Source organism: Strigops habroptila, chromosome 8 (genome assembly GCF_004027225.2).
Source record: "Strigops habroptila isolate Jane chromosome 8, bStrHab1.2.pri, whole genome shotgun sequence".
NCBI lineage: Eukaryota > Metazoa > Chordata > Aves > Psittaciformes > Psittacidae > Strigops > Strigops habroptila.
Window position 1 is genome coordinate 29,402,357 of NC_044284.2, and position 24,423 is coordinate 29,426,779.

The window sequence follows — 24,423 nt, forward strand, 5'->3', positions numbered from 1 at the left end:
CTCCCTGCAAAAGGTAGAATGTCTTTATCCGCATGCCTGGTCCCTTGTGAATTATGCTGTTATTTTAGTCAATTTTACCTGACATTTCCCTATGATTTTTTCTAGTGACAAGAAAATTGTATCTGGCCCTTGACAGTTGGGCACAAATTGACTGAACGAAACAAAATCAAGCAGTGAAGTAACCCCCAAGTAAATGTAATAAATCCAAAGTCCCAGAGGAGAGCGTCGTTCTGTAGGCAGGGCTTTTATTTAATAAATTTGAGCTTGCTCTTTTTTTGCGTGCTATATTTACCAAGACAAATTTAATTTATTGGTTTACATTTCCTCTTCCCCAAGCTTGTCCACCAGGCATGTATGGCAAGAACTGTAAGCAAGTATGTCAGTGCTCTGCTGAGAATGAGGAATGTCACCCAGTGACCGGCAACTGCATGTGCCGCCCAGGGTACTACGGGGCACGCTGCAACCTCCGTGAGTATCTTTGTGGGCTGCCCACTTTGTGAGCAAGGATCAAGTTATGCAGAAGCATGTGTTAGCATTTTGAGTTCATCTGTGTCAGTACCTTCAGTGTTGACTGACATAAATAGAAGTCAGTTATAATATAAGTAAGTTATACTATAAGAAGTAAGCATACGCTGGGATAAATTTACAACAATAAAAAAACCTGTATTATTGCAAGGGATTAATGGAAAAAAAATGTAAAAAAGACTCATTTACTAGCTAAATTTTTTCCAGTTTCATGCCATGCTGAAGAACATCAATATCATTCTCTGCATTTACACCTGAATACTGTGTAGCTCTTTCATTTCCAAATACCTAGGCCAAAATACTTCCCAAAATCTCTGCATGCTCAAGTAAGGACAAATGGTTGTTAGAAAACAACAAGCTGCAATTGGCAATAAATCTAAGTGATTCATAAAGTCAGTTAAGTTGTAGGGCCTTTTGAGGAACAATCAAATTAAACAAATTGTTACTCAGGATTGAAAAATGGTAACTAGTGTAGAGGACAAATGCCAATTGGCTGAACACTCCATCATAAAAAATATTCCCAGATCCACATGCTGCATGCCGGTATTTTAGGACATCTGTAAAGTTGTTTCTGGTGGAATGTGGCAACTGATAAGAAACATATACCAAAGTATCCAATGAAGGAGACAGTTTATTACCTTTTTATTTACAGCTTTAATTTTGTTTTTACTCCATGGCTTGTAAGTCTCATTTAAAAAAAGAAAAAAAAAAAAGCCGTGGTCTTTCAAGCTAAGTCTTCCTCTCTTTGGCAAACGATGATTTTCTTTCCTTGGGAATCCAGCGCAGCTCTGTTTGGTTTGCTTGCTTTTTGGGGTGATATTTTGGATACAAAGGCCAGCTGCAATACATATGGTTCTAGTAAGGGTTAAACCTGTGCCTTATTCCTCCAGTAGAAATAGAAAAGAGGCTTATTTTAGAGATGGGCATTTTTATTATCACCATGTCATCACGAATTATTCTTTAAAATATAAATGTAAATGTAAGGATTGATTCTATCTTCCTTTGTACATCAGTTCTCAGTGTGAGATCAAATCCATCCTTCAACATCTAGGCTAGAGCCATCTGGATCCATTATACACTAGATATAATAAATGCTATAGTAGTAGAGATCAACTATTTAACAGTATCATTTTAAAAGACTTAATCATGGTTAGCCTATTACTTTTATGTAGCAATCTTTCAGTAGTCATTACCTGTGCATGTAGTACTAAATCTCTATAGATTATAGTAAGTTATCAAGCTTACTTAGATCTTTAAGATTTTATTTCAGAATTTTAAGATTTAAAGCATAATTACACTGAAGTTGTGATATAAAAAGAAATTACTTACAAAATGAAGTCTGTGGTTCATTGCGTTCAGAGGGAATTTTGCCACAGAATTCTGTGTAGCTAGGATTAAACCTACAACGTATGAAACGTGAGCCTTCATGTATTGTGTTCTCTTCAATTCCAAAAATACATAATATTTTGTGCAGCAAATTCTTAATAAATACAGTTTTGTTAAATGTTTGCTGGAGAGGTAATGGAATGGTGGACGTTCAGAGAGGTTGCATCTATGTGGGCTTTTTTTTTTCCCGTTCTCCCCTGTGTCACTCGGACTATTGCATAGACATAAAAATTGAAGGAAAACAGATGAAGAGTGAGTTATTTTTAGGTTTAGGCTTGTGAAGTGAGAGATTGTGGACCTGATTCTGAAGTGACTGTCTGATAACCAAGGATAGCTAGTGTTACTTTGGTGGGAATACTGCATGGTCCCACCGTTCTCACTACAGGGAGAAGTAGGGCTGCTCCAGGATGAAGAAGCTTTCGATATAATATTAAAAACAGCATAGGGAGCCGCTCCCAAAGACGTGAAATGGGCTTTAGTCCAGTCAACATGTGGCTGGATGCTGCTGGAAACGTTTTCTGGCAACTATTGCTATATTTATAGTGTTGTGAGAAAGGGTTCAAGAAAGTATCTATAAAAGGTGTAGCTGGCTGGGAAGTCAAATTTCCAGGAGCCAAGAGCAGCGAGGCTTTCGTGTTCTCAAATTTTGGAGTGAAGAGCCGAAACAGGCTCTTGGCAGGATCCAGAGGAAGCAGACAAACTAACAATAAGGTTCCCATCAATTGTCCATAACTCAGTGGACAGGCAGATCTACTTGAGTGAAGTTATGAATAAAAAGCAGTAAGTGGTGGTGTAATGGATTAAAAAAAACATGCTATGTCTCTGTGACATTTACTGGGCTGGGTGAACCCTGAGCCAAAAAGACCTCATCAGATTAACCTTCAAGCTGTAGGTAACAGGATGCTTCAGAAGTGATTTTTTTTGACAATGCAATTAATAACTGGTAAGAAAAGCCCCAGTGTATGCAGTTGGTATGAAAAGATTTAGGAGCTCTTGGTCATGGCAAACCCACCCAAATCAGAAGGAAAAAATCAGGAAATGAGTTATAAATCTGGCTGCCACTCCTGCCGTTCTCAGAAAAACTGAAGGCAGATGCACAGGAAACTGTTAAATTAGAAAATGTCTTTATGAGATAACTGGTGGTTGGAGTCTAACCCTCTTTATGAAGGCAGACCCTACTTAAATGGCAGGACACTGTGTAAATTGCCCTACCTATCTGCATAGAAGTTCTACAAAATAGTAGCAGATGAGATGGCCTTCTTAATAATCATGTGAACATCGCAGCTGATGTGTTTGCCTTGCTTGTGCTGCTCCCTGTTGAACTAAAATAAATAAAATGCTGCAAGGGTAAATAAATTTGTAAGGGTGGGAGTTACTGCGTCCCTTTCAGTAATGGAGCAGCTCTTGCTAGTATTGAGCTGAGGAGCAACTCTTGAGGGCTTTGCCAGGGAGAAGCAACATGCTTGGGACTGCAGGAAACAGAAATAAAAAAAGAGAAAAGCCATATGATGACTGAAATGAAAGGGAGGAGAAGAGAAGAAACTCACGGAGAGTCCAATTGAATCATTGAATCTGGGTGTGTCCTTAACTTCATGTCTGGGTGTAAATGAAATAGATGTTGCAGGGCTCACTCCTTGATGCCAGGGTTTGCACATGAAACAGATTTTATGTACTGACAGATGGAAGCACTGATGACAAAGTATTCATAGAGAAGAAGCCATGTTTGAGAAGGGCTGGGGGAAGTATCTGCATGGTATAAAAGTGTGTATGTGTTTGTTTGGTTCTTACGATCTGCTATCGTGATTTGAGGAGAAGCCAATTTTCAGTTTTATTTTAGAAGACATCACTTTAAAGCTTCACCATAAGCTCTCCCTCTCTATTGAATAGTTCAAAAAATCCAGAGATTTCACTAGCTGCTCAGACCATGCTTTCATGCCTTCAGAAAAGAGAGAAAAAATATATGAAGTTACTTACGCACAGATTGAGAGAGATCTGTTGCTTGGAGACGTGTGCAAATGTATATTCAACCAGATTTCCAAATTAGCCGTGGGCTTTCCTTTTTCCAGGGGAAGAGAAGGAAGGAGCAAAGAAATAACATGTGAATGTAGTAGCACTAGTGTAACAGTTCAATTATGATCATGTTGCTCTAAAAGCACCAGTTTCTCCCTATTCCAGTATAGTGAAAAAATTTAATAATTTGCATCTCCAGAGTTCTGTGGTGGCACACTGGAGGCAACCCTGACAGACAGAGGCACATGCTTAGCAGTTCTGCCCAGCTCTTTTCCTCGGTTCCATGCTCCATCCGTCCAAAGAGTATCTTGAGGACATGAGCTAAGCATGGCAAATGCATTCATGTCTCCCCGATCTTGCATTCAGTGCTCCTTCAACATTAGCTGTCCAAAAAGAAACCAGAAATACTTGCTACCACCTCAAAAACCTCTTCATGGACAGCTCGTTGCCATGTAACCCTGGCTCAGCAATCCATCCATGTTTCTTCTGGTTATTATGAAATACAGCTGCTTTGTGTTTTTGCTCAGAGGATTTTCTGGCTTTGCATTTAAACCATCTCTCTCCTGTATCTATCTTCTGAGAAGGTGTATTCTGAAATTTCATGTTATTGTCATGTGTACATTTTCATCGTCTTCCATCCACAGCACTAGATGTGCCAGAGCAATGCCAACTTCAGTTTGGAGGGAAAGAGTAGATTATAGAGGAAACAAACTTTTTCCAACTTAAACATCTTTAAAAGGTGAGACCTGCCCCAGTATCCGTAACTGGTCAGCTAAAATGACCTCTGCTAAAATAGGCAGAGATGGCTCACAGCTTCTCTCCACCTCAGGCAAACTAGGCTGTCACTGCTCAAAGGAAGAGGGACCAGGGCCCCATCTCTTCATCTCCACCATAGGAGGGAAAGGACGAACAGGTTGATTTGGAACAGAAATCAAGAGGAAATCTTCTGAAGAACTGGGCTTGCTTTTCTTGCTGCTGTCACATATGAGGAATGGGAGAAGCAGACAGCCAGGAGTAGTCAGACTGGGATCAGTGGCAGCAGTCAATCCAGCTCTCCAGGGGTTTTCCATTGCAAGCCAGTGCTGCCTTGCTGCCCAATGGACTCTATTGCCTGGGGCAGCCATCTGCTTGTCAGTGCCTCCTCCTGGTCCTTTAGAAGTGAATAGAGTTAGAAAATGAAAAACTTATTTTGGTTGAAAGTAACAAAAGTACTTATGACATGTAATGCAATGGGCCCAATAGCACATAGCCTAATTGCTGTTTTGTTCTTTTAAAATAGGGTGTCCAAAAGGTACTTATGGTTCAAACTGCCAAAACCTCTGTAAATGTATGAATGGAGGCCACTGCGACCCCGCGTCAGGAACTTGTGATTGCACGCCTGGTTTTATTGGAGCCGACTGTAGTAAAAGTAAGCCAACATTCATGTTCTGCTTCGTTCAAGAAACAGCAGAAAGAGTAATCTGCATAAGAGCTTGTCAGTAGAAAAACAGACAGATCCCAGCTACCTCCTCCTTGAATTGTAAATCAGGATTCTAGCTTTGTAAAAAATCTCTTGCAAAATATTTTCCCTCTTTTCTGCATGTGTAGAAGCAAGGACACTCATCCCAGGATTACAACCTGCGTGCCCAAATCTATTTGTAGAGCCAGCTCAGCATGAATTGCTGAAGTTCCTTCTTCCTGTTTAAAATTTCTAGGTTGAGAAATTAGCTTAAATATTTTGCTTCACAGTGTGCTGCCATTAGTTTTAATAAATGGGAAAAAGATCAAGTTTTGTCATGGCAAAACTGGTAAAGACTCCATGGCAACTCTACTTTTACTTCTCTATTTCAGAGCTAAATTGTGTGGCTGAATTTCTGTGCTATTTCCAAAGCTATGTTCTCTGTGAAGTTCTCTTCAATTTATTCACATAAAGGCAGTGTTTTAATGTTTAGTAGTCTATAGCTTTGTTCTTCAGCATAGGACAGCATCAATATTGAGGAAGGAAGGATTTGTGTTGGAAGTCTTTAGCTGAAACGATGAGCAGCTGATATTTCAATTGTACTCTCACCTTTTTGGTAGGAAACCTGCTAAATGTTCCATGTGAAGCCATGGGTTATATTTATAACCTTAAGCAAAGTTTCAGAGAATGAAGCAGTCGTGTCTCTGGATGGGGTTTGGTTTCATAGTTGTTGCTTTAAAGTGCATTAACTGGAATAAAACCAAAGCCAACTCTACCTTTAAGATTGTGCCTGTGTTAAAAATGAAGACTGGCATTGGATACCCAGGGTGTTTAACAAAAGAATGTGTTTCCTTCAGCTTGCCCTGAAAATCGATATGGGAAGGACTGCACCCTGTTCTGTGTGTGTGGTAAAGGTCAGTGTGACCCACGGACTGGCAAGTGTACCTGTCCTCCTGGCCAAATGGGACCCAGCTGTCAGCAAGGTAACAAAGCAGGACCCAAGGTCATCTTGTCAGTTGGTGACATACTTAGAACAACCAGCAAATAAAACTCAGCGCCAAACATTGTTTAGAAGTGTGTTTCCCAATGCCGTTGCTTGATAACACTGCAGTTTGCTGTACTCTGCCCCTGTCCCTCTCTGCTCCATCACCCTCCCTTTCTCCTGCCCACATCTCACTGCTTTGCTCTGCTACATTTGGTACCATTGCATCAGTTTCTCAAAAAAGCTGAAGCAACTTCTTTCAGAGACTGCAGTCCAAACAGAACATAAAGAAGGTGAAAAGGGTAGTTTGAACCACCTGACATGAGCAATGTGAGCATGCTGTGGATAGATAGGACTAAATTTAGAAGCAAATTGCTTGAGCTGAAAAAAATGACTGGAGAAGATTTGAAGAGGGGGAGTTGAAAGATGGGACAAAGGAAGGAGAACAAAGGGAGTGAATGTGGAGTTAAGCCAAGTGAGAAGCTATGGTGGGACAGAGAGTGTTTGGATGAAACTGCTAATAAGCATGGAGTAGAGTGTCCCACAGCCCTCTGGAGACACAAGGCACTTGGGATACTCTGTGGGGAGCATGTGTTTGTATTTTTTCCCTGTCACCTTCATCCCTTTTTGGGATGCTAATTTTTTTTTTTTTTCTTTTTTTCAAACTGTTAATTCTCTGTAGTGTGTCCCCAGGGACAATATGGCCCCAACTGCCTCCTGACATGTACCTGTCAGAACGGTGGTATCTGTGACCATGTGGATGGCAACTGCACTTGTGGGCTTGGCTGGACAGGAAGATTGTGTGAAAAAGGTAATTTTCTGCTTTGATGACAGTGATTGTGTGTGTTCACGGTGTCTACAGGTACAGACCCACAAAAGGGGACAGTTTTTGCTTAAGTAGACTCCCTCCCAGCTGCATTCATCTCTTAGCTTCTCTCACACAGAACTGCCCCTAGATAGAGCTTTAGGTCTTTTTTTCAGAGACAGTTTTCTCCTGAGTCCTGCTCTGTAACTTTTATAAATTCCTTTGCATGGACTCTGTTTCTTCTCATGTCCAGCTTTTCGTGATCTTTTGTTCCATGGGAATATTGTTCTGTGTCTTCTTTCATGTGCTTCTCCAATGTCAGCAGAATCCTGCATCTCCCTCCTCTCTTGTTACTCTCTTTCTTTTGACACTGGACTGCGGTGAACTTCCCATGTATTGACTTCCCTGCTAGTAGAGTTCTGGCAACATCTGTCCAAAGCAATTGAGATTGTCCTGCTATTTCACCTTTCTTACTCCATGACAGCTCTTCCTTTCACAAGGTACAGCTCATTAGAATGGAATAAGCTCAGTTTTCACTCCAGAAACCCTCCTGCCAGTCCTGAGTTCAGTCTTTCCACATCTTTCCTTTTGTCCATCTCCCAGAAATCATTCTGCATTTCTGTGTTCCCATTTCTCTCTCTACATGAGAGATATCTATATAGTTATGGATTTAAATGTTCAGGAAACCATGAGTTTACTGGTATGAGATAAAAATAGTTCTGAGTTCACATTCAAGACAAATGTCATCATTACATTGTAACTGCCATGGTGCAATCTCCCCTACACATTTCCAGGCCCTGACTTACAGCCTTTCTGTCCCCGACATCTGTACAATGTCCACCTCAAACTCCATAGTTACCGTTACCAAGAATTGGTTGTTTTAGGGAAGTACGCCTATCTAAAGTGTCATATAAAAATTGCACCTTTTTAGCAGCATTCTTTAATGCGGTTGTTTCACTTCGAATCTCAGGAGAAGACTCAGACCCATTTCACAGATACGTGTGTGCAGAGAAGGAGCAGGGAGAAAAGGAATGATGTTAACTATGTAGAGCCACTCACAGTGTGAATACCACTGTGGACAGGCACTGAAAAATGCAGTTTAGCAATAACTGGCTAACTTTGCATTGTGTAGACCACCTTTGTTCATCTCTGTTTGTCCATTCCTTGAAATCTCTGTAATGACCTATAGGCTGCATTGGGGTTGCAAAGCCTCAGGAGGTCACACAGGTGTCGCCACGTAGAGCAGCAAATCATGGGTATATCTTATAGATGTGCTTAGATTAAACATCCATGAAGACATTGTCTAAGGGACTGTGTGTTATATCACTAGAAAGAGCTTCAAGGTTTATCTTCTGTGAGAGATAGCCAAGTTATTGGAAAACTGAGTCTTGATTTCCCCAGCAGTGTGGTTTTGACTGTGTTTTGACTATAAGTCGAAGACCGCTAGTCAGGCATCCTTTTTCTAGTGATTAGATACGATGTTCTTAAGAGATCTTGTCTGACCTTTGCAGAGTTATGAACCCTGATTATCTGGACCGCCACACTTATTTAAGTTGGTCTGATCAGATTCACATTATCCCAGCAGTGGGAAGTGAACCTATGCAGAAATAATATCTAGGTTAATTATATTGGCACAGTAACTTTTGCATGACTTGACTTTCAGTAATTTGAGACATGTTTAGTTCTGTAAAAGCAGATATCTCATTATACGTGGAAAGTCTGTTGCTATTTGTGAAGGAGAGATCCCCCGATTTTATTAGGAATTGGAATAGTCTGAACTCAGTGATAACACAGAGGAGGAAAAGCTTTATGTTTTCTTTCACACTTTCTAAATGCCTAAAATAAATTATTGCTCTAGATACAAAAAAAAAAAAATTAAAAAGATACCATTTTTACCATATACTGTGTGGCTTTACAACGTGGTGTGGGTTCAACATCAACTACATGAATAAACAAATTTTAAAAGATGGACTATAAAAAGTACAAGGAAATTGCTGTCTGAATGTCTATATAATATAAAAAAATTCTCATCCAAGTATGTATACATACTATACATCATACAATACATACAATACATCATAGTTGTGCAGAAATGCTGTATCTTCATAATAAACATTCTCCTTGGGTCTGCAAGTTATTGTATAAACTATCACGTAAGAGCTTTTCTGGGTGAGGTCAGTGATTATTTTTGTTTGTTTGTCTGTTTTTCTGTCTGTGTTCTGCCAGCAGAATGTCTCCCAGGGAAGTATGGGTCTGGCTGTGTCTTGGACTGCTCATGCCAGCACAATGGCACCTGCGACAGGTTCACAGGCTGCTGCCAATGTCCCGAGGGTTACTATGGACACTCCTGCGAGCACAGTAAGTGGAGGCACCCTGAGTGCCCTGTTTTCCAAGTGACGGGACGTGGCGCTTTAGAGTAGTCACATAAACACCTTGCCAGTTCCGTTGAAATTTTTGGGGTGTGCCAGATCACCCAGCTGCTCCAGATCTGAGTAACTTGCATATCTCTGATGCTGGGGCAGTACAAGTTTAAAAGCACCTAGCATTGTTAGAGTTAATGGTAAATGTAATTTCTGTTGGCTCCCAGGGGCTGTAGCTGAGAATACAGAGAATTTATAAGGGATGTATGTTTTTCTTCATAAACCTTCCTCACTTGATACTTTCATTTTTTTCAGGGTGCCCCCTTGGATTTTATGGGCTAAGCTGTCTTCATGCATGTGCCTGTAAAAATGGAGCAAGCTGTGATGCAGTGACAGGACAATGCATTTGTCGTTTGGGTTTTCAAGGTGTCCACTGTGAAAAAGGTACTTGTACCTCTCTGATGTAAAATTAAAAAAAAACCCCAGCAAATGAAAAAACAAAACAAAAATAAAACTCAAAAAGCTCCATGTCATTACTGAAATATTTGTTTGTTAAGAGCAACTTCTTCCATGTTTTAAGCTTTATGAATATCCTGAAATGCTAAATTTGGGATAGTTTACCTGTTCTATAGCTGGGTGTCCTCATTTCCTTATAAATTAACTATTCTGATTCTGATTCATATGGTGAAAGTCCTGGTCTCCGTGATGTCTTGCAGCAATGAGTTCCACATGTTTATTAAAATAAGCCCTTTTTACTGATTATAAAATTTGCTTCTAAAACTCCAAATAAGATTATTAAATAGGTGCATGTCAGACCTGTTGAATGCTGTGGAATGGTCTTCAAGAGAGTTCTAATTAAAAATGAAAATAAGTGCCAGTTACATTTCTGGGACAGATTTACAGATACCTTTGATTGATAGGTTAGATTAGACAAAACCAACATAAGGAGAGTTTATAAATATAAATATGCCTATTCCACTATGTTGGATTCTTCATTAAACTTGGCATTTACACTAGCTTCAGTGGAGAGTTTATGAGCTTTCCTCTGAGACATCCTGGAAAATCTCCTCTGGCTTAATGTAGGTCTTGCCATTCAAATGTGTGTCTAAAAAAGCGCTCTTGCTCTCAGGCTGTGACAGGGGCTGGTTTGGAGAGAAGTGCCGGCATCAGTGCAACTGCGGAGATGCTCCTTGTGATCCAGAGACTGGGAAGTGCCTCTGCCCACCTGGAAAGACCGGAGAAAAATGTGACGTTGGTAAGGGTAATATTTTCTGAGGGCTGGACTATGTATAGTTAAACCAATCTGACCTGTTGTCTAAGTGTAACTGTAAAAGGACATTTACTGGTATTCAGGAACACATTGTTTGTAGCAAATTACTCTTACAGGTTATCAACAGTTTTGTCAACAGGCTGTACCTCTTAATTTAGTCAATATTGAAATTGATACACTGATAGGAAAACTGTTTATGAGTCAGCTGTAAAATGTCATTTGCCTTGAGTTTTGGAGAACACATGCTGGTGAAGAATATACCAAGAAGCCCACAGCTCTGCAGATGTAGTGGGGAAAACTCCAGAGCGTGCAAATGGGCACAGAGGGATCCAACTGCCATGTGTTTCGTCACATGGACATTTGTGACCCTTTTCAGACCAATGCAAAAGTATATCCAGCTCCATGTTTGGTTCCCTGGGAAGGGGTCAGAATCCCTGTGGATGAGGCTAGCACAGCTGTAACAGCTGTGCCTGCCTCTAGGATTCAACAGTAGTCCAGGAACATTTAATCCAAATGAAATTTCTTCATTTGCAGCACACGCACTTGGGCTGTGTGTTTGGGAAATGGTTGCTCACAAGAGCAGAATTATTTTGTAGGTGAGAAAATTCTCCTGCAGGGAAGACAAACTCCCACCACTGTGTCCTGATGAGATAGTGGCAGAGCTGAGAGGCAGCAATGGCAGGCAAAATTCTTGAGCCACACTCACAGTTATGACGGGGTACATTTAGGGTAATCGTTGGAGTAAAAGGAATTGCAGTGGTTTAAACAAGTGTAGGAAGAGATTTGTGATCTTAATCCTGTGGCAAACAAGGTAAAAGGAGTAAATGTCCATTGGAAGTTCACACCAGGAACCATAATCCTCCTGAGCCTCCAAGTCACAATGGGGGAATATTATTTCTCCTTTTCTTTTAGGATAGGGCAGGAAGCAGCTTTAAGCAGCCTGTTATTAATGCAAAGTAACTGCTGGGAGCTTAAGTGCTAGTGCAACCTGCAAAACTAAAACGGGAAAGGATTTGCTTCCCTCTCCACACTGTCCTGTGGTCAGAAGCTGAAGCCACCCATTCAGCAGGGGCTACGCTGGTGCGGGACATCAGCCACCCCTGTGGCCAGCCTGGCGCTGTGTATCCAGGGGCCTTTCCAGCAACATTTTAGGCAGAAGTGGAACACAAGGGGGAAGCTCAGCGCCAAAAATGTGAACCAAGGTTTTGTATCTTGCAAACTCTAGGAGTCATTTTTATTTTTCTTAAATCATCTGGGGTAGCCCCCATCCGTGAAAAGTTGTTATGGGGTAGGTTTTATTTGCATTTTTATTTTCAATTAGGCTGAGTTCATCTGTGATATAACTGTGAGCAGCTGTGACTGTGCAGCAGCCATAAAGATAAAAGGCCTGATTTTAATTTGAACTCTGGTAAAGCACCCATTAAACAGGCAAAATGTTAATTAAAAAAAAAAGAGAAAGAGAGAGAATATAACAGACTTTTATGGGCACTCTTTTTCTGTAGTAAATTAACATTGCAGACTTTCAAACAGATGTCTTAAATACACATTGTTATTAACATGAAAATGTGGTATTACATAAATTAAAATCAGGTCCAGAGGTGTTTGAGGCGACCTTTCCTCATAACATTTCCTAATTGAAAAGGCCAAGCTCTGAGCGCACAGGGAGAGTTCTCCCATGTGTTGGGGCTGCAGCGGATGCAGGGCTCAGCAGCACTTTTATTTACCTAATGGTGCTTGTATGAGAAAACAAGTGCTTTGATTATCTACATTTGATTATATACAGTATTTTCTAGCGAGGTGAGGGAGAGAGGGCTGTTGTTTACAGTGTATTTAGCACCCTGCCTTGTGACCTGCTGCCAACTTTTCCTTCATGCCTGTATTCTCACTGCATTAAAAAATTGCAGTGAGGATTTATCAGCCTAGATATGAAATGTGTTTGCATTTGGAAGTGAGACATTTTGTGAGTTTAATTTGCCAGGAGTCAAGTAATAGGTGTAAGACATAAAAGTATGTATAAAATGGATTAATTTTTAATTCCCTATTCTTTGAGTGAAGGCTCTTTGCTGGCACACACTGTGACAGCCAAGTCATGCAGTGGAGAGGTGCAGGAGATAGCGTGGATCCAGAATGCTGGTGGTAACTTCCCTGAGCAGATCTCAAGATCTTTCCTATTGGGCTGTCAACCCCTGTTTTTACACCAGTAATGATTTCCATTCTGGGAACTTCTTTAGGACAGCTGGGCTGCAGGTTGGGCAGACGAAACTTGAAGATTGCAAAGCTTTCCAAAATGTCATGGTTTAATGTTACCAAATGTGTCTAAGTAGCTTCCTGATCTCAGAGAACAAGGAGACTACTAGGGGAGCATTCACCCTCTTCCAAACATTTCTGTTCTTTTAGGATGCAGGTCAGACCAGTATGGCCCTGACTGCTCCCTGCGATGCCAGTGTGCCAACAAATCCCAGTGCAATCCATACAACGGGAACTGTGTATGTCCAGCCACGTGGATGGGGCCAACCTGCAAAGAAGGTAACACAAGCTGGAGATGTGCAACCTTTCTTAATAGGAGAAATCGCATGTTGACCATGGTGGTGGGCAGTGGACCATTTGGACGGGAGTATCAACCCACCATGCAAGCATGGTGCAGGATTCCTGAGGCTACCTCTGGCGCAGCTGTGCCAGAGTGTGGTACACTCTTCTATCCCTCTTGTCTGCCTGCCAATATGAAATCTTGCCCTGAAATATTTGATATCCACAGCCTCTGTAAAATGAATAAGGGAGCTTGCTTGCCATACATGCCACCATATTCACTTACTTTTTGTAAAGGTGTCAGGTTTTGAAGAGCATGGCGAGACGTGATAAGACAGATAAGTGGACAAAACTTTGGAAAACAGATTTAGATTGATTTCTGAGTGTGCTGAAACACTAATCACACTGTCACAAAAGGGTTTGGTTTTTTTTTTGTTTTGTTTTGTTTTGTTTTATTTAGATAATTTCTATTCTTAGCAAGATAGAGTACTGAGTGTAAGTTTCCTCCCAGTTGTACTCTAATCACAACTGGCTTGATGGTGATACCATATAGTTCTGCATTTAGTTTAGGAAACATGTTGAGAATCTTCCATTTGAGAGATGTTTTACTGTTTTGCCTGCTCTTTGCCTCTGTGAGGAGGCCAGTGTAACTCAGTCCTGTACATTGTTTTGAAAAGTACCATTTATTGAATTATGTAAGTGTAAATTGTATAATCTTTATAATATTTCAGTATTACATTATACAGACCTGAAACTGTGTTTCTACTTAATTCTCTAGGTGGCCTTCCAAAGCTTCCTTTTTATGAAGAGCAAACTCAAGAAAGAGGGAATATTTTTCCAAGAGCTCTACAACAGTAACATTTGGACTAATAAATGAACTGTTTTATATGCACAGACGGTATTTGAATTTGGATATGAAAACAGCGATTCAATTCAGCTTGAATTGTACTGAAGTATTCACACTTCTTATGGAAGACTACAGAGGCCATTTAGTAGCTGGTTCCTTTTAAAAAGTTGAATTTCTTTCATGTATTTATTCCTAGCCTCTTACCTCTCCATTAATCTGCGCTGGGCATTCTTTCTGATATAATATAATTCATTGTTTGAAAGCTTGGACATGTTTTTAATAAGACCAGCTCCAAAGAGTATCAGGATAAGCAGTATGCAACATATCAACATGCAGTGAGTCACACCATGTATAAGCGGCTTTCTAAACCCACTTGACAACCAGCGAGAAGTTTAATGAGTGTTTCACAGATTATGAAGCCAGTATGGATTCACTGCAAAATGTCATTGCACAGAAACTAGTGGGATTCACCAAATTAATTCCTCTTTGAATAACATTGCATGTTCTAGAAAAGCATTCAGTCTAATTTTACACCTGCAACTGAAGAAGAATCCACCACAGTCCTTGATCAGTTGTTAATTAATTTAAGTACTGCATATCTAGTGTGGATTGACTGATTGGAAAGGCGCCATCTGTATCTTTCTTGACATCTGAATCTGTCTTCCAAAGAGCATGGTGTCATCTGTCAGACTATTCTGGCTTTTTGCATACTCCCACCTTGTCAGTTGAGTTTCTCAGTGGTTTGTCAAGTCAAACTGTGCAGCAGTTCTCATCAAACAGTACCTTCTAACATAGAAGAGTTTTATCTTGAATGGAGAAAGCAGATAGTAAACAAGGGTAGATGTTTAAAGATAATCTTTGTTCTTTATATAAAGGATTCTAATATGCACTTACTGCACAATACCTTGATTAAGTCAGCTTTAAAAAGTCCTGATACCATTCAACAGCTGTTGTTGGTCACTTAATAGAACAAAGACATTTTGGTGCTATTTTGTCTGTTTAGACACATTATTCTTCAATATAGGGCTATGTCATTATATAGAAATGTTCTCTATTTTAATATTCTGCATTAACCAGACTAAAAGCTTTCAGAGTGCCTCTTTATAATTCTTTTTAGGCTAGGAGTTTCAAAATCTATGTAGTAACCTCTTCAGTCTGGCTATATCAGAAGTGCACTTATTAAAGGGCATCAGGACCGTGGGCTCAGTAGACAGGTATTACAAGGAGTTCCAGGTCTTGGATTCGTTCATACCACTGTTTACACATTGTAACAAATTGCAACTCTGCAAGAGAAGATAATTGTCTTAGAAGAGACAAAGTGACAATAATTGATGCTAACCTGTGATTTTTAAAGATGAAGTTTGCTGTTGCAGTAGGATAATGAGAAGGTGAAGTAACAGTTTTAGCCCATGGTTCACCTCAGGTCTTCAATACATCTACAGTCAGTAACTGTTCAGTAAAAAACAAACAACACTTGCTCACCTGGGAGTTTAATTCAAACTGTGATCTACCAAGAGCAATACAGGTTTGGTTGGTATTTTTCAGTGCTGATCAACACTCATGCTGATTCTCTGTCATTTCCTCTTCAGAGTTGTGAATCTCACTGGAAACCTTACTCAATGTAAATGTGACTAAATTGCTGTTGTCCCAAAACTAGTCAGAAGTGTGGGGCTCTCAGCAGGGCTTTACTATCATCAGCTGTGACATTTTAAATGTTCTTTTGGAGGTGTGGTGGCCTGGGTCTGATGCTACAATTATGTGAATTTGGTGCAGTTTCACTAAACTGGAACTGATAAAGTGAATCTTGTGTGAGACAATTAGATGTAATGTTAGCAACTGCTGGAGAAGAACAATCCAAGTTAAGCAATTGACATATTTTGATTTTAACTATGTATTTACCATAGAGCCAAACTACAGTGGTAATGCAAACATTGCATTATATTCACGATTTTCCATAAAATCATAAAGTTCAGTTGTAAAGACCTCTGGAGTTCCAGGCTTCTCTACAAAACCCAGTCAACTTCAAAGTTAAATGGGGTTGTTCAGAGATTCATCCAGTTGAGTTCTGAGTGTCTCCAAGGATGGAGATCCCACCACCTCTTTGAGCTTCTGTCCCAGTGAAAATTTCATGTTCATGATTTTTTAATTTTTTTTTTATTCCTGGTTTTTAATCAGAATTTCCTAAGTTACAGTTTTGGTCCACTGCTTCTCATCCTTTCAGCATGCATCTCTGTTTGTCTTCATCTCATCTACAGCCCCCATGGGGTAGTTGACAACAGCAGTAATACCTCCCCTTGGTCTTCTCTCCTGAAGACTGAGCACACCCTGCTCCCTCAGACCCACCTGTATCAGCCCGATTACCTTGGTGACCTTCTACTGTTACAGTATGTCGGACATTTCAGTCTAGGGAAAGATGCCTAATGACTGGTGTGGTTACTCAGCAGCTAATGCATAAACCCCAAAACTTACATTTTGCTGTTTGACAGCAGTTTATAAAATGTATTGGTTTTTTTTTATCTATGTATACTGATATGTGATTACAGCAGCTAATCAAAGGGGAAACCTTTCTCAAGCCATAATATTTACACGTGTGTATACTTGTTTACATTTTCCACAGTACATTGGTAATAGAACTGTAAATATGTAGTATAAAGGAAAGATTTTTGTATTATGTATTTTTAAGGAATTTCACAATTTTAGGTACATGAGGAAACACATATTTTAAGTGACTGATACTGAGCTTGTGCCAGTGAATGAGAGGCCCAAGTAGATCTGCCTGGGAAATATTTCAGCAAACTTTTTACTTAAATCCAAAAATACCAATTCGTACAAAACCACTCACATGAAATAATCTTTTTTGTTTATTCCTCCTTCAAAATACTTCTTTGCTTCTTTATGTTATTGCCGTGGGGAAAGAAGTTCATTTCAGTGCCATTAAACAGATAATTCTGATTCAGGACTCAGTATGACTTTTTCAAAGTACAGTCATATAAAGGTAAAAATCAAATATTTCAAAAATATTGATTGGGTTTTGAACATTTTTTTCTTGGTTCCCTGTGGGGCTATTCACTTTTCACAAGGCAAGGAAAATGTTTACAGGATGTTGTTTTCTAGAAGAAGGCCAAAACTTTATGTCATTTTCTATTAATTAAGGAAGTTTACTTGCTTGCAATGTCATTAATATGTTTTGATTCTGCTCCTCACTGCAGATTAACAAGTGTACCTAATTCTGTGCCTACAAAATAGTCTTTATTAGATAGCATGGACTTTTTTAATGGAAAATCTACTAAAACAGCTTTTCCGTAGATCAATCTTGTGGCAAGTGAGCATAGGTCCTGCTGAAATAATACAACTGCTTATTTGCTTCATCAGATTCCAGTGAAAGACAGGCTGATACTGTCCTGAACATAGCACTGGAGCTGGTTGAAAATGAAAGTAAAAACTTCAGGTTTTACATTTAAATTTACGTACATCTTCCACTTGGTAAGTGCCTTTCCTGGCTCTCCATTTCCCAGAAGGCTGAAGTTAATTAGACTTTCTGGAAAAGAGCACTCTGTGTATTCCACTGTAGCATGCTTGCATGCATAGATAATTCCTTTCAGAAAGACATTTAAACAATTTTGGCCATGCAGTTTCTGTGTCAAATCCCACTCTCTTAGCTGTTTTGTTTCAGGTAACTTCAGTTTGAGAAGAGTGGAAGTGAGTTGAGTGTAACTCAGTGGGTCCAGCAGAATCTTACTCAATGTGAATTCGTGAAACCAGAACATGTTTTAAGTTAGACTTTGGTATTTATAACACAATCCTCATAGGAAAACAATCAGAATTTTAAAAAATCTCCACTTCCCCTGCCAAAAATTATTATTCTACTTTTATCCTTTTGATGTTGAAGAACCATAGCTATTAAAGTTTGCCCAGATTTCTTGCCAACCATATTATTTTGATTGGCTGCAGATTTCTGTTTGTGTAAGTAATAACCATCCTGGTGTCAGGAGTTGCCAATAGGACAAACATGGAAATTATACCTTTATGTCATTCTCAGAAGAGCCAAAGACACATTTTGGAGCCATCATGGCTTCATACTGTTGGTCTAATGGTGACAAATGATGTTTCCGTTAGAGTTTAGCTTCTTACCAGAGCAAAGAAAAGCTTAGGAAGAGTTCTTGAGAGAACTGGTGGACCAAGAAATCTCCATCCTCCCATCTTTGTGTTGATTTTATATATATATATAGTTAGTTAGGCTAGAAACCACCTCAGTCCCCAGTTCTCGAAGAACTTTTCCTGCATATTGGCCTGTGGCTAACTGCAGCAGCTCTGTGCATGAGCTGCAACTGTTCGCAGTAATTCTTTTGCAGGGTCAAGGCTTTAAATTCTAACACTGCGTAAAGCAATTTCCCCTGGTAAACACCGAATCTCTCATTTGTGGACCATAAATTGTTCATTCTGTTCTTTTTATTGCTTTTAATAAGCACTTGCATAGCAGTATTATGCCTTTGTGAATTTGTCACCCCTCTTCAAAGAATATGTGGGATGTATCTCGAAACTGTACTGTACTTTCTGTTGTAGACATATCATAGAAAAAGGACACTGTTTTGGGGTTTTTTATATAAACATGTCATTAAAACTTGTTCCTGTTTTCTCCTCATTGATAGTCTTGAAGCAATAGGCTTCACATTCAGAGCAAGCACACTGAAATCACACCTGCTTTTAGTAGTTTGTATAAAATAACGACCTATACATAAATGGGTTTATATGTGATCCCTGACCAGACCAACTTGTCCAGTGACCGAGCCTGATAAATAGAGGTTTCTGGCACTCAGACTCCAGAGTATTAAAAATATTCAAAGCATAGCATAAATCTTGCTTGAAGAGGATGGTTATGAAGTGTAACATTTCTGGAAGACTTGGCCATGAAACACTTTGAAAGCATTTGAAACTGAACACCTGCAGGCTTCCATCAGCCTTCTTGGACACTTCCCAGAGCCTAATAGCCGCCGAACAATTAGCCTGGTTCGCCTTAAGAGTATTGTCCTCTCACACCGGCAGGAGCTAAAGGAACACATGTGCCTGTTTAATGCCAAGTAATGCAATAAGTGTGTGCTGGTTAATTGGAAGTAGCATGCTAAATTGAATTCAAGATGTGTAACAAAGGGGGAACAGTATATCAAACAGTCAAAGAAGTGGGCAGATATGGCTAGCTAGCTTCCAGGAGAACAGCTTTGCAGGCTTCGGCTTATTTTTAAATTTTAGAGGAAACATTTGAAATTGAGCTCTGTAGTACTGCAGGATTTTGTTGTATGTGATTTACTTCATGTTTCCTATAGTTTTCAACAAGGAATAGAATAATTAAGTTCACTTTGTCATCTTTTTAACTTACATTATAAAGATAGTTCTATAATCATTGCAACTTATTCAATAATTTCTCTATTAGAAATTAGAACTATTTATTTAAAGAAACTGTTGATCTTGCACTAATGTTTCAGTCCCAATGATTGCTATTGAGAGCTGATCAAAAAGTAGACATAGGAATATTAAACCATAATATTCTCAACCTATGCAGAGTTAGTATTGGTCTTTGTCTTAAACCTGTAACTAAGCCATGTCTCTGCAACACTTGGAATGGTCATGTATGCCTCCAATAGATGTATGGCACCAGAATAAGAGGGATCGTGTGGCTGTGATCCTTGAAGCACTGCTCCATGGTATGGTCCCCTCAGTGGCTTTAGATGCTGTGAAACCAGTCTGTTGTCAGCACTGCTTATCTCTTCTTTTAGTCAACACTAAAAGTTCACAGGGTGCTAATGGAGTATTCTGTACGCGCACAGTAAAAACAAAAACTGTCTAAAGTTCATGAATGATTTCAAAATTATTTAGAATTTCTGTATGATAAGGCACTGCTTTGTTGATTCCTTCAAGCATGGTACTTAAAAAAAAAAAAATACAACTCAGTTGTGTTGTTTTATATATGAATAAAGATGTCAGCAACTAGTCATCTAACTGTCCATGCCATTTGGCAGTATCTAGCTTCCTTTTCAGTAATAGCTCTATAAATCTTTATCTTTTAGTAAGCTGATGACAGCGAAACATCTTGAGAAGCTGCATGTGGTGTAGATATTATAGTTAATGTTTAAAATGCTTCATGCCATCATCTACTGGGTGTTTTTTCCAGGCCAGATGTAATATCTTGGCTTAAGGCATGTGCTCATTTTTCCCTCTAGTGACTCCAAGAGCTTAATGATAATTAAACTAATTAATTATTTTAAGGTTTGTGATTTCTCAGTGTAAGAGATCAAAGAGTGAGGCTAAGAGATCAAAGAGTGAGGCTTGCTGTTCCTCAGAGGTCAAATCTTGGCTAATTAATTAATATAATAAAATATGACCCACTACAGTTGTAGACCATGGCCCATCTGAGCAAAGGCTGCATAAAGGTAGCAAGGCGATGGTCCTACCCTAAGGCCGCCATGTTTGTCCACAGCAACTCAGGCCCAACTCTGTTCAGGTAGCCTTAGTGCTTGCATAGACCTGTTACCAAAAGTAATACAAAGTTTGGAGCTTTCCAATTTGCAGAAGTCTTTGTGCTTTGCATCAATGTTTCTTTTTTACCTACAAGTCCTTCTTAGTTCATCCAGAAACATGAAGGAAACTTTGAGAAGCTCAAGGATTGTCTCATCTCTGTCCCTAGCTTTGAAGATGGTGTGGAGGCTTCCCAACGTGGGACCACCAGAGCCAACTGAGTGAACATCGCCTGGATAAAGGGTGGAAATACCCTGTGCTCCCATCGATTCTGCCCTGTTGTTCCAGTTCTCATTAACATGAAACTGGCTTGTCATTTCTTTGTTTTGTAAGTCTTATGGTGCTATAAAATTACTGACAAAGTGACTTAACGAAACTCTGGGCTTTTGCAGCTGGCGGTTTTTGGGGTTTTTTAACCAGAAATCCAGTTTTAAATTATTTCTATTCCTGTAAGATATGCAGTAGGATTCCTTGCTGTATGTCATCAGAAAAGAGTAAGATCAGTGCGAGTAGAGGCTGTGGGGGTAATTCCTGCCCGTCTGTTTGCTATTTTCCCTTTGCTGTTCAACATTTATGTTGTGGTAGCTGTTGTGGATCTTGGCCTTGCTTTACTAGGCACATGAGAAGGCTGCTCTTAATTATTACTTTAACCTTAAGGGTATATATGAAATACAGAATAGCAAGCGTAATAGCATCAGATTAAATATGGGCCATGTTCCTGGGTAATGAGGGATGGGAGTGCTGTAGAAGAAGCCTCACAACAAACTGTTCTGACCAGGGCTTTGTTCTGCTCAAGCTTTTTGTGGAGCCCTTCTCCATCTTCTCAAAAGCAAGAGTTTGAACAGACACCTTGAAGGACTATTCAAACTGTTCGCAGTCAGATTTAGAATGTTAAATGTTTTTACAAGAACTAGTGAATTTGATCACAAAATAGTTATTTTTGGCTGCCAATGTGACAAAACCACTTAAAATACAAACTCAAAAATGTGTTGAAAGGAGATGGTTTGCCAGTGCAGCTATTGTTGTAGCTAAGGTCTCTCTTCTGATCCAACGGGAATCCTCTCTGCAGGATATATTACTTAAAAAGTTAAGGTAGATGTCAAGGTCCTGAAAAAATCTTTACGTCTTTTCAGAGTGTTGGCATGGGTTGTTTTGATTTGGTTTGTTTTTGCTTTTGCTGTCTAAAGGTAGTTGGAGGGTTTTTTCCCCTTGGGAAGCTTTGCAGATTAACTTCGTAGTCACTAGTTTGATAATGTGCTGTCTTTGAGGAACAATGGAGATGCCTGACTTCGGGCAGTGCGTCCAGCCCTCTAATTCCAGGGGTTTTGCCCTAAAAAACTAAGTATAGTGTCATGACGAATTTGCAGTGAATTTTCTCCTATTTCTGACTTCTAGCTCCAGAAAAAGGACTTAGTTTTTTGGTTTTGGGGTTTGTTTTTTTTTTTTTTAACCATAGAAGAATAACAGTGCTGCTCCCAGGGGTGCAGAATCCCTCAGCTCTAGAGTCAGGGCTGCCTCCCATGGGAAAAATCAAACAAGGCCTTTTTAAGGGCTTGGGGCAGAATGGTTTTACCTAAACATGGCAGCAGTAAAAATCCATTTTAATGCCTATCTCAGTAAGTGCTTATGCAAGCAGAAAGCAGCCCCTGAAGACTTCAGGAACTGAAAAAGAGACAAATCCACAGCCCCTGTTATTTGAGCACATAAATGGTGCTTCAGTACCCTGCACTACAGCTATCACGTGATAAGCGTGTGCCAAGTCCCAGGAGATGTGAAAAACGTTGCAGCCAATAAATGAATGTTTTATTTTGAGTAGGCATGAAGGAGGATGTTGAAAACTATGTTTCTTCCTGACTCTGCTGCCAGGAATACAAAGCACCACACAAGAGACTTTGAAGGTCCCTCTGGGAAAAATGCCATTACCAACTCAACTGTGGTGTGTTGTCCAAGTAGCCCTGAAGGAATCTCTGCCAGCAATACCTGTTAACAATAAGGACTTGTTAATGTTTCACAATTATTTTCCCAAGTATGTTATTTCTACACCAGTCCCCAACACAAGAAATTCTGGCAAACATTAAATACACGTGATACCTGTGAAAACCTCTGGTCTGGCTGCATCTGCAAAGACCAAGATAAAGCTCCATCTGCGGGTCTGCTGAGGGCTTAGTGGAGCTAAGCTTGCATGCAGCAGGGAGGGATTAATGGGGTGTGTTGGGCACACACTCGGAATCCTTTGGGAACTAGCACTAGGGAAGAGAGAGCAGTCCATAGATGAAAAATAACCTATTCTCGTGCCTCCTTACCATAGTACTAAAGGTCTTATTTGCCACTGAATTATTTGTTTGCCCAGCCTTGTGATTCTTCACTTTTAATCTATCCTTTTTCAGTCCCAAAGCTGATCCACTTCATTAGAGATGAAAAAATCTCAGACTTGTGCTTTTCATGCCATTCCCCTGACATGGGGCACACCTGACCTCATATCTCCCCCTGCTCTGTATGCAGTGAGGAAAAATAAAAAGCTGTGGCTCTATCAGTCATGACAACAACTTTTTCAAAGAAAATTAACACAAATATCTCATCTCTTGTAGAAGAAAGTTAAGCAACAAACTACTCAAGGCACATCCTGACTTTTTAGTACAGAGGCTGCTAAAGGGAAGGGAGGAGAGTGGCATTGGTGGCCAGTCAGGGTGGATTTCTTGTATTTGCCTCATCCCTCTGAAGGTGTTGCTTTGTCACTAGCTCCAGTTCACACCAGCAAAAAACTGATTTATTAGAGATGTGAGCCTGCTCTTTTATGGTGTATTTACAGAGCTCTTGAAAGGCATGGTAGACTTACTCCTGTGGAAGTCAAGGCTGACCAGGCTGTGTACCTTTGCAACTAAAGAAAAACCATAAATGGCAGCTTCTCTGCCTGATATCCAGGCAACATTGAAGTTTATTTACTTGGGGTCTATAATTTATCCCCCCCAAGTAAGGAAACTGCAGCACTAGCACACCACTTCCAATATACCTTCCTCACTGCCAGATCTTAAAGATGAGACTATACTTTGATGGATGTCAAAAAGGGACATTGGATTTTGAAGTTGTACTGAGAGCCTGTCTTCATTCTTAAGGCTTGCTACACCTTCTCACAGTGGGTTTGTAAGTTTAGGTATCTGCTTAATTCTCATCTGCTTTGTACGGTTTATGTGTCAGCTCTTTGATAGCATACATTTACAGTTAGTGACAGATTGCTAAATGATGTGCACCCAAGGAACAGTCCATGTTGATGGTGCAACACTCCTAGATTCTCATGTGTTGAGTATCCCATCCATTGCTTGTAAAAGATATTCATGAACTGTGATGACAGAGCCTGATTCATTTTACTTGTGTTTTCTGCAGGAATAGGTGGATTCAAACCTGCTGAGATACAAGAGGGAGCTGGAGCTGGGATCTCCTACACCCTGGTAAGTGCTCCAGTCACTGAGTGATTTGATAAGGAAAACACTATATATGCCTATCTTCCCACAGGCTTATAAATATAGCTTTAATGTTTGTTTATTCTTAACTGGAACAAGCGTATTGGTAATCTGTATGTTTTTTTGGCCTCCAAAATTGTCTGAGTGACACAGTAGGTGGCACCCTTTCTATTCCTTTATTTTCCACCAAATGTCAAAAAATAAGTTGGAGCTGGAGCTCATGTGTGTGAAGCAAGTTCAGTAAAAATGTAGATGCGTATTTGTCTCCTTAATTGAATATAGTATATTGTGAAATCATTACTGTCA

The 24,423-nt window shown here is 39.8% G+C and overlaps 1 protein-coding gene across 9 annotated transcripts in view; it reads left to right on the forward strand.

The window, feature by feature from the left end:
* Positions 1 to 18,774, forward strand: part of LOC115611793 (multiple epidermal growth factor-like domains protein 6) — a 213,722-nt gene extending 194,948 nt beyond the window's left edge. For 6 of the 9 annotated variants that reach the window (XM_030495230.1, XM_030495235.1, XM_030495234.1 and 3 more), the window contains 9 exons: positions 337 to 468; positions 5,201 to 5,329; positions 6,217 to 6,342; positions 7,024 to 7,152; positions 9,373 to 9,504; positions 9,822 to 9,950; positions 10,636 to 10,761; positions 13,174 to 13,302; positions 14,081 to 18,774. In XM_030495230.1, the coding sequence (XP_030351090.1) occupies positions 337 to 468; positions 5,201 to 5,329; positions 6,217 to 6,342; positions 7,024 to 7,152; positions 9,373 to 9,504; positions 9,822 to 9,950; positions 10,636 to 10,761; positions 13,174 to 13,302; positions 14,081 to 14,160 (1,112 nt within the window). In that variant the 3' untranslated portion in view covers positions 14,161 to 18,774. Of the gene's footprint in view, positions 1 to 336; positions 469 to 5,200; positions 5,330 to 6,216; positions 6,343 to 7,023; positions 7,153 to 9,372; positions 9,505 to 9,821; positions 9,951 to 10,635; positions 10,762 to 13,173; positions 13,303 to 14,080 lie in introns of those variants that run through there. The other 3 variants (XR_003992698.1, XM_030495231.1, XR_003992699.1) reach the window with 3 other exon arrangements.
* The last annotated feature ends 5,649 nt before the right edge of the window (positions 18,775 to 24,423 follow it).